General features: G+C 34.2%; 1 protein-coding gene across 2 annotated transcripts; it reads left to right on the top strand.

The window, feature by feature from the left end:
• Positions 1-4625: 4625 nt before the first annotated feature.
• LOC130817606 (uncharacterized) lies at positions 4626-10882 on the top strand. 2 transcript variants are annotated; one of them, XM_057683411.1, is made up of 4 exons: positions 4626-5038; positions 5653-6735; positions 7605-8772; positions 9141-10882. In XM_057683411.1, the coding sequence occupies exons 2-4, from the start codon at positions 5693-5695 to the stop codon at positions 10581-10583; spliced, it is 3654 nt and encodes a 1217-aa protein (XP_057539394.1). In that variant the 5' UTR covers positions 4626-5038; positions 5653-5692; the 3' UTR covers positions 10584-10882. The 2 variants fall into 2 exon arrangements, with proteins under 2 accessions (XP_057539394.1, XP_057539393.1); XM_057683410.1 differs by having other exon boundaries at positions 5571-6735.

Genomic DNA, 10882 nt, shown 5'->3' with positions numbered 1-10882 from the left:
ACATAAGTTGAATCTTTTCCCATAATATTGCTCAAAAAAAATAATTCCCACTTTGCATTATGTGGGAAAGTATTTCCCACAATACCGTCCACGTGGAATTTTTTTTTTTTTTTTTTTTTCAGACAAAACCGCCACTTGAGATGGCGGTTTGCCTTAAGCACTAAACCGCCACATGAAGTAGCGGTTTGTTTACTATTTTTTTTTTAAAAATAAATTAATATGACCTGCTGTTTTGTACTGCTACAAAACCGCTACTTGAAGTGGCGGTTTGCTTACTATTTTTTTATTTTTTATTTAAAAAAAAAAAATTAATATGACCTGTTGTTTTGTACTGCTACAAAATCGCCACTTGAAGTGGCGGTTTGCTTATTATTTTTTTTTTTAAAAAAAAAATTAATATGACCTGCTATTTTGTACTACTACAAAACCGCCATTTCAAGTGGCGGTTTCCTTACTATTTTAAAAAAAAAAAAAATTAATATATATAAAACCGCCATTTAATCTAGCGGTTTACTTAGTTTCCTAAACATAACCGCCATTTCAGGTAGCGGTTCTATTAAAAAAAAAAGAAAAAAAAATTTTCTCACATCTATCCTACGTGGACGGTAATGTGGGAAATAGTTTTCCATTTCAAGCAAAGTCGGAATTTATTTTTTTTGGGCAATATTATGGGAAAACATTCCACTTAAGTTTTCACAATGAAATTTTTTTAATTTCTCAAACAATAAAAATTACTAACGGGTTGGATGATTAGCTTTTGATGTGGAGGCCTGGTTTGTGTGGAGCATAATCAGTAGCCAAGAATGAGATTCGGATTTTAAGAGCAATGAGAAAAAAATTTTAGAAATAAGAGTGAGATGAAAGAATACATGAGGATTGAGGGAGAAAGATCCGGAAATGTAAAGTGTTTCTCCAACATTTTGAGAGGTAACAAATTAGGGGTATGTATTACCTCTGAGTAACGGTAATTGTTACCCATCTTCTTAAACAAACACTAAATAAACGGTATCAAGTAATTGAATTCGTTACTTGCCCCCTAAAATATCAAACCAAACAACCCCTTAGATTTTTGGATTAGAGGACATATTTATTATTTAGAGTTTCTAATCAGATTTTCTAACTCCTGTACAACAATCTGAAACTGTTGAGCAACGGCTTGACAATTGTCAGAGGTTCAACCTACAGCTGAAGAAAGTAAAGTGCATGTTGAAAAGAACGTTTAGAAAGTTGTTAAAGAAGTTACTTGAGTCTGACAAAGAACAAGAAGTTTTATCTAGCCTTAGTGGGAAGGTGAAATACTTGGAAAAGAAGTTGCCCAATAGAAATACAAAATTCGCAAAGCATCCAATAATATGTTTTATGAGAAATATCTTGGCAATACAATGCTAAAATATTATGTGCTTTTCATGGGCCTATTATCTTTTAACATAACTGTAAAAGTAACACATGTAAATAGTTGTAACTGTCGAGTTTGTTAGAGAATTTTGTAATAAACAAAATTTGTTAGAGATAAGTAGGCATAGAAGAATGGAGTTATAGTATAAGTCTAAAAAGCTTGTAATTCCTTCATTTCTTAATAAGAATATATATTCAATTTCTATCGTTGTTCTTTCTTTCTCTCCTCTAGTCCTCTTCTTTGCGGTACTTCATTGAAGATTCTTTCTCTCTAACTTTCAATTTTATCTTTAATTTACCATTATTTTCAGATGCAGAAAAATTCTGGAATATATCATTTAAAAAGACTTTGCAACTTGTATAGTCATCAAAATAGCTCACTGGTCACCCATAGTTTATCAAGTTCTTGTTATAAATGCAAAAACACAGGTATAAAATTTATAGTTACTTACATTTAGTTATTTTTTTGGTAATTAAATCAGGTGTTTGTAGACTTATACTTTTGCTTGGTTAAAATGAATGCTATGTATACAGCTAGAAATCAAAGGAATTTGATTTTCCGGCGTGCACAACTAATTTATTTGTGTGATATCTCAACCTGAAGGCATAAGGCATCGGTTGAAGTCTGAAAAGATTTCTCATCATCTTTTTCCTATTCAGCTAATTAATACAGCTAATTTAGAAGATCCTCCACGAAGATTTATTTATTTATTTATTTTTTTGGTTCTTGAAGAAGCAAACTTTAGCGAGGTGAAAAAAAAATATCATTGTTTGCCAATGCTATGGTTTCCTTCCAGTAGCTGGTAAGTGATATTTTCTTATCATGGATCATTGGTGTTGGTATTGATCTAGCGAGTTCATTTAAATGCTTTAGGCTTTCAGATTTTGTGGATGAGTTTCCTTTTAAGTATAATCGAATACACATGTGAAGGTACTAAGACTTTGCTTGATTGGGGGGCTTGGCCTTTCCTTAACCATCATATTAAAACTACAATAGGATACATGTTTACATTGGGGGGGGCTTGCCCTCTCCTAACACATTTTCTCACAAATTTATTTTGGTTTAGTAACACCCATATTCTTAGTAACACATTTTCTCACGAATTCTTCAATTAAATCCAGGCACTTTGACTTTTGAGATCCGTCGAGCATGATTTTTTACGGTTTTTCGATCTCACGACATGGGAGAAACCTTGTATTTTCGACCGACCGTCATTTCTTGCTCTATTTATGAAATTGAGCATGTAATATATCGTTGGGAAGCTTTTGAAGTTTAATTTTCATCCCAATTGGTCTTGCATCAATATGGTTTCTGTAAAAAAATTATGATCAAAGAGTGAACATATGTTAAAATTGCAATCCAAAAGGCATTGCTATCGAACACTTTTTAGCCTTTTACTTCTCTTCTTTTTCGAACTTCTTCAACCCAACAAAAATTGTTTTTCAAATTCTTTTTGTTTCTCTTTTTTATCTTAGTATCTTTGAACTCCCTATTTAATTTAATTTTATATTTCTTTCCTTAAATATATTATAGTTTTTTTTAATCCAATTTTACTATGAAAATCATCAAATAATCAATAAATCAAATCTAAGGCATAGAAAGAGTCAATCATGACCATAATTCACCAAAATACATTAGATAACCATAGAAAAATACAGTAAATTACACCAAATGTTGCTAAAATTTTTCTAAAGAGATTTTTTTTGCTAGGCTATCTGTTTTTAGTAAAAGAAAATAAAAATAAGTAATCTTATTTTACTCCTACAATCATTTTGATTACACAAAATTATAATCTTAACAACCTCACTATTTTAACATTTTTTATTTAAAGTAAAAGATGTTGAAATCATTATCAATTTATCTTATTAATAAAATTATTATCAATTTATCTTATTAATAAAATTAATATATGTGCACTTTGATCCAAAACTTTATTACTAGAATGTGTTGCTACAACAAATGTAACAACTATTTTAGATGGAAGTGGTGTAGATATAGGTACAAAGAGTTAGAAAAACCAATATAAAAGTTAATATCTATGATACTTCGCTCTAATTATGAGCGATACAAAGATTAAAAAATCAAAATATAGTAAGTTAAAATAATGTAAATATTTAAAAAACAAAAAAAAAAAAAAAAGAAATTCCACATGATAGCATCCAGTTTTCATGAAATGTCAATGATAGCACTTTTTAAAGAAAATTCCACTGGCATCCAGTTTATGCACAAACTAATTGCCGTAGCATTTTCTGTTAAGTTCTTGTTAAATTCCGTTTAATTCCTCATTTTGTAAGTTTTTTCCACATGGTAGCATCCAGTTTTTGTTTAATTCACAATTTTAACGTTTAATTCACCAATTTATTAATTTACTGTTTAATTTATTAACGCCAATAAATGCTGTAATAATTTTGTTTTCATTTAAATTGTTGGCATTATAAAGTTCAAAAGGTAAGTAGCTAAGCACTAATACTAATACATATTTTTACTTCAAGCAAAATTAGAGATAATTCTAATAATAATAAAATGATGCACAAGTGGATACAACAAACGGCTAAAATTTTGTTAGAGGTTATGACGTTAATCCTACTTGCCATCTTCCTTTTTGTTAATGACGTTAATCATTAACTTTTTGTAATATTGATTTATACCATTTTTTTTCATAAATGGTAAAGAAAAAGATAAATAAATAAGTAACTTTTTTGTAGCAAATCTTTTTTATTAGCAGGAAAATACTTGCTTTTATTATTAGAATTATCTTTAATTTTGCTTGAAGTAGATATGTATTAGTATTAGTGCTTGAGTCTTGACTACTTACCTTTTTAACTTTATAATGTCAACAATTTGAATGAAAACAAAATTATTACAACATTTATGAGCGTTAATGAATTAAACATTAAATTGGTGAATTAAATGTTAAAATTGTGAATTAAACAAAAACTGGATGCTACCATGTCAAAAAAAAATTACAAAATGATGAATTAAACGGAATTTAACAAGAACTTAACGGAAAATACTACGACAATTAATTTGTGCATAAACTAGATGCTACCATGTAGAGTTTTCTTAAAAGAATGTTCCATTGACATTTCAAGAAAATTAGATGCTACCAAATAGAATTTCTAAAAAAAGCCAATCCAAAAAATAATAGCGGAATGTTGTTTGAAAAAAAAAAAAGTAAAATAGAACAAGGGTCTCCCATCTCAAAAAATAAAAAATAGAACAAAATAAAAGAGTAGGAGGAAGGAACCGAGGAAGTATTGAGGGAGAGGGGGGTAATTGGTAAATAAAGTGTTGGTAAAAATGTGTTGGTGAATGTAAGTGACGCTGACGGCAGAGACCACTGAAAGTGAATTTGGAGGGGTTTGTGTGTACTGACTTTTGAGTATCGAGAATTGAGAATTGAGAATTGAGAATTGAGAATTGAGAATTGATTGTTTTTCAACTGAACTCAAATCAACTCTCAAAGTTGAATATCACTGATTCTAGTTTCTACAACTAATCAACATATGAGAATTGAGATCATCCATCCCTCACCATTTTTATTTTGGACTGATTACTTTTCTCTTCTTATTCTTTAGGGATTTGATTCTCCTCTTCTGATCATCTTAGGGTTTTTTTTCCTCCGTTCTACTGTTCAATCAGGTTTGTCATTTTTCTTTGTTATTCTTATCTCATATCTGACTGCTTTTATTTTATTGCTTATTTTATCTAATTTTGCTTTTTTTTCTTGATTCATGCAATCTGATTTTTTGGATTGGAATTTGGATGTATGTTCTGATATCTTGTGCAACCACAATAACTGTTGATTGCTGAGCTCATCTACTGATCCTAGTTGCTGTTTGTATCACTCGCAATTTTAAGCTGTATCTTTTTTTTTTTTTAACCTTTATTGCCTATTTTCGGGGACTTTTTTGACGAATTTCTTTGCAAATTTCGGAAAGAGTTTTCGTTTCACATTTCTAAACTTGATTTCTTTAAGTCAAATAATGGAACAAATTACTATGTTTTTAGGTTGGTTTCTAATTTTAAATTTGACTTGATTTGGGTGAAAATGCATTTGTGGGTTTGGGCTTGTTGATTCTGTTTTATAATTCTGATTTATGCTTGCCAATGCAAAAAATTCTGGTTTTGGAGGATAGTAAACACAGTCACACTGCTTATCTTGCTTGAATAGGATATGCAGCATGCAAATTTTAGAGAAATAAACCGGTGCTTGTTACTTGAGCTTGAGCTTGAAAATTATCTGTATCTGTCAGTTATGCAGTTCTACGCCAGGGCCTTTAAATTATAGTGGTAATGGATGTATCGGAAACATCACATAAACCAGCAAATCAATTTGAAGAGGCTCTTTGGTCCAGGAAGCATTACTTAGATACTGCTAGGGGACACTATTTAAGCGCACTTGCGGTGCTGAGTGGTAAACAAGAGCAAACAAAAGTTTCACATACCAGTAATTCAGCTTTACTTCTAGAACCTAATGCCTTTTACCCATCCACAGAAGTAGAGAAAACTTCCACTTCGGGACAACAAACCTTTGCCGAATTTGATGTACGAATTCAAATGCCTAATGGTGTCCTCAAGTCATCCGAGAAAGACTTCCAAGCTATAAAGCTACAATCAAATAATACTCTTGCTAGAAATACCAAATCTCAAATCACCAATTTTTTTTGTAAACTTGGGAGTACTTTTAGCAATGAAATGAACATAGATGATGCTGCAGATCTTAAAGCCATGATCTCTTCAGATTCCGATGAGGCCACAGAGTCACTGCCAAAAACGGTGGTAGAGAATAGCTCCCTCCACAGAATGGTAGAGTCTCTTAAAGCTGAGCTTGAACATTTGAAGAAAGAACATGCAGATATAAAAGGCATTGATGCAGGAGTAGAATTTTCTGCTAAGAATGTGCATTTTAGACTCCTAAAAACCAATCTGGAGGATCAAGGCTGGCTTTCAGAGAGAGATAAAACTCTAGAGACTTCTCAAGAAGTATCTCAGGATAAAGATGAGATAAATGACTGCACTAAAGGTCTGAAAAGGGAACATGAAGCTGCAGAATTTTCTACTCAAGTCGAGAAGAGGCTAAGAACTGTTCTTGATGTTGATAAAGCAAAACAAGGTTCTGTGAGACCATTCGATCAGGCTCAGAGCTTTCCTGAGGGAATTTATCCTGCATGTGTATCGTCTGAGTCTAGTGCTAGGATCATGATTTCTGAAGATGAGCTTGAGTCGTCAAGTCAGCAAGCAGGGAAGGCATCTAAGTTAGGAAGGGGATTTTTCACTGCAGCAATGGGAGGAGTTGAGGTGGGAAAATGTGATCACTCCTCTGACTTCTCTATACGGTGAGGATTTTGTACATTTTTGAATTTCTTCACTAAAACAAAATCAGGAACTTAAGTGCTATTCTATTGTTTTCTTTATATGTCCCTCTTGAGCCGACTTGGGATTAAGCCTTTTGTATTATTGTGTTCCCTTGTAATGCATGTTTTTGCTTGAATGGTTGTTCATCTTTCTGCAAATGCTGCATTTTAATTTCCTTATTTTTGTTTTTGGTTTATTACGAAAATAAATATTTTCCTTACTTCAAACTCAAATAAGCGTGCTTTGCCCTGCCCCTCCTTCCCGCCTCCAAAAGCTCTCTTTTCTAAGAGAGAAGAGAAGCAGGTTTCCAGATGTCAATTTATATGTTGATGAAGAATGTTTCCCATAAAAATTCTAAATTCAATCCAGAATTCCTTTATTTATTGAAAGTATATATGAGATTTTATAACTTTAAACACTATCTTACTGCGTAAACAACGACAATCACTCACGTTGATTTTTTTGGTTGATGTAGCTGTCCCCTTGTTGTTGGGACTAAGGGTTTGACATTGTTGTTGTGAAATACTACTTAGATATTAAGGAATTGATCTAATATCTTGATATAATTATTATTCTGAAATTTACTTATCTGAGAAAAACACCCCTAAAATTATATACCCAAAATGAAGATATTCCAAACAATTATGCAGTACTTTAGAACCAGTAAATAGGTCATATAATTCCTGATTTTTGTCCTTTCTTGCCACCATCTGCATCACTTTCCTTTTCTATTGCGGCTGTCTTTTCCAATTATCCTTTTTTTTTATTACTGTCCATTCTTGGTACGAATTAAGCCCTTTCTTTGGTATTCTTTAACTTTAATTGGAGAATATATGGTTTGTATCTGCAGAGACTTTGTCTTTGCTGCTCGGAACAAAGATATCAGTCTGAATTGGCCCTTTTCACAGAAAAATTTACAACTTTGTCTGAAGCATGGTGTGAAGGATGTATTGCCTCCTTTTCAGCCTATTGATTGTCTGAGAGATAGTCCCACGGAAAGGTGTTTGGCTGAGAAAATTTTGCACAGTGAAGAGAGTAATCATGATGAGAAGCCGTCTTTGGTAAAAAAGAATAATGGACCTGGTACAATGTTGGAAGTTGATCATTCTTGTAACCAGGAGCTTGGGCTTGGTGAAGATTACAGAGATTCAGATTCATTTCCTAATGAAAGGGATAGAAATTTGGGGTTCAAGAGTGTTGTTTTCACTAATTCTCAATCCGAAGTAGAATCCGTTTCCACGAGCAACCTTCCGATGTCAGAAGTCTCAGATGAGCGAGAAGCTGCAGCTTCAGCTACTGCTGCTAACGATAAGACAAAGAGTTCAGCTTCACAACCATGCAATAAGAAGTGCCGATTGGCGGTGAAGATACGCGTTAACGGTAAACGCAACACACCTGAAGATATTTCTTCTGCTTGTACTGCCCCCCCTGAAGCAATTTCTTCGAAATTATGCCCTGTTTGTGAAAATTTCTCATCATCTTCAAATACTACGTTGAATGCGCATATTGATCAATGTCTCTCCTCGCAGTCTCCACCAACCTGGATGAAGAGTTCTAAGGTAATCAAACCTAGAATAAAGCCAAGAAAGATGAGACTAATGACTGATATATGCGCAACTGCTCCTTGCTGCACACTGGAAGATTTAGATAGAAGAAATGGTACTAACTGGGCCACAAATGTAGACGTCTCATTGGAGGATGCTGACATGCCTTCTGGACGCACACATCCTGGAGTATTGTCCAGGCATATTATAAATAATGTAGACGATGATTCTGTGTATATTGATTCAAGTGGTAGGAAAATCCGTATCATCTCGAAGTTTAGTGATATGTCTCCATCATCATGTTCAAAGGCTAGTGAGGCTGTAAGGTCTAAGAAGCAATCAAGAAAGGGCAATCTAAGCAAGTTTTTTTCACCAAATAGAAAAAAACGTCTTGCTAAACATTTGAAGTATCTTAAAGTCACCCGCCAAAGGAAACAATATTCCTCATTGAAGGTCAAAGGTCACCGGACTGAAGTATGAACAATTTGTTTCCTGTTCTTAATTCTGGTTGCACAACTGACTGTCTTGGTTCCTTTCTTTCACCTTTTTTTTGTACTTAATGTAAATACATCAATACTTTTGTGATTTGTGAGTCTGGATAAGGGAGGAGGGCATGAAAAAACAACAGAAATAATCTAGGAGTAAATATACAAATTCCTTTGTGTCATTGCTGTAGGAAAAAATTATCATGCTGTTGGGTTTGATGAACTCCTATAAACTTGATTTCTTCTAGTGCGCCTTCTGTGGTTAATCTGTGCAAGACTGCGTGTGCGTCTCCTGATATTCTCAATGAAACTTTTGATTAATCATCTTGTTGAACTTGCTGTGTTCTCCTTTTCCAGATGTGCAGGACTGAAGAATCTATGCATATAGTGGGAGACTGGCATATAAAGCAGCAACAACCAGCTTCATTTGGCAAGGGACACAAAGCTCAAAAGCAGAATCATCCTGGTTTTGACACTAGTCAACAGTCTGATGTTATCATTGACCACCTTAAAAACAGCAGATTTAGTGACTCTTTTGGCACAGGTAGCTTAGTCCTTATGAGGCAAAAGCAAACATTGGATCACAATGTGGACACGTGTAAAGATTCCCACAGAAATGATGTTGCTGATGACACTTGTGGTAATGATGGTTCCATTAAAGATCTTCATAATGTTGGGGATTTGATTGATCCTGTTTCATCCTCCTGCTTGGCTATTGAAGTCAATGAGATAAGTATGAGGACGACTGTGGATCCTGAGCTTGCAACTGTTGCTGATGTGTCTCTGCTACAATGTTCAGACAAATTTCAGGGTCTTTTATGCAGGGTTGGAGCTACGGGTAATTTAAGTCCACCTGGTCAGAGTGATGAACGGGAAATGTTTTATGGAAATATAGCTGATACTGAAAGTTTGGAGCTGAAAACAGGCGATTACATTCTGAATTTTGGGCTAGCAAGTTCCTTTCCTGAAGTTGATCCTATACCCATTCCAGGACCACCAGGATCAGATTTGCCTAGCTTCAGCGATATGGACTCTGAAGATCTTAATAGTTCACCAAGTAGAAGCTTGGCACAACCATCTGGGGATGGTGATCATTTGGATGATGAAACTCTATCAGAGTCCCCATTATTTGCCTCATCAACTGTCTCAAACTTGGGAAAAATAGATAATTTTACTTCGAACGAACAAGAGTCCCTGAGTGCTTCTTTTTCAGTCCGCAATGATGTTTATGCAGGATGGTTTGGTGCCAGCTCTGGAAAATTGTCGGGGAATAAAGCATTATGTTCACCTTTTACTGCTGCTCAAAGTGAAAGGGTTACTATTTTTGGAGGTAGTTCAGAAAGAGGGATGATTGATCTAGGTGAAGGCTCTGCCATGCTTAATCGTGATAACCAGCAATGCTGTTGTTCCTGTGAAGAAGGACTTACTTGGATGAATTCTCTGAAATCGCAAGTCCAATGGGAGAGACCAACATCTTCAAAGAGCTTACGTGGAGGAGAGTGTACAAATTTCATCTTGGATGGACAGTCAAATGATCTGAACAAAGAAATAAGGGTGTTTTCTTCCAGCGGCTACCATAGGAAAGAGTCTTCTCTGGAAACCTCTGCAGAAGCAGTTGATCCGTTTTCGAGGGCTAGTGATTATGATTCTGCATGTCCTTCGGCCCCCATTCTCCGGTTGATGGGTAAAGATCTGATGGTGAATAATAGGGTGGACTCTGATAACTCAAGGTCTCCAAGTGTTGTAAATGCGGGTATGAATAGACTGGGCGTCCTGACACAGAAATTTCTTCCCAGATAAGAAGTCAGGGAATGCCTTGTTTGAACATTAATTAGTGAGTGGCTCTACGGTGACGTTGTTTCGGAATTTGCCTTAAAAGTATAACCACAATTGTCTTGATGCATATTACAAGAGATGATCAAAGAGAACGTTTAGAGACTTTAGTTTTAATGTATAAACTTGTTTACATTGTTTTGGTGTTTGATTTGTTCTACTTAAAAGTTCATTTTGGATCAAAAGGCTTTTCAAGGTTCCTCACCTATATATTCTATATCAGTATTTGTATTATTTTCACTTGCAAATAGTATCTCGTTAATTTG

This window comes from Amaranthus tricolor, chromosome 7 (assembly GCF_026212465.1).
Source record: "Amaranthus tricolor cultivar Red isolate AtriRed21 chromosome 7, ASM2621246v1, whole genome shotgun sequence".
Taxonomy (NCBI): Eukaryota; Viridiplantae; Streptophyta; class Magnoliopsida; order Caryophyllales; family Amaranthaceae; genus Amaranthus; species Amaranthus tricolor.
The sequence above is the reverse complement of the archived record's forward strand: the minus strand, read 5'-3'. Positions and strand labels throughout refer to the sequence as shown.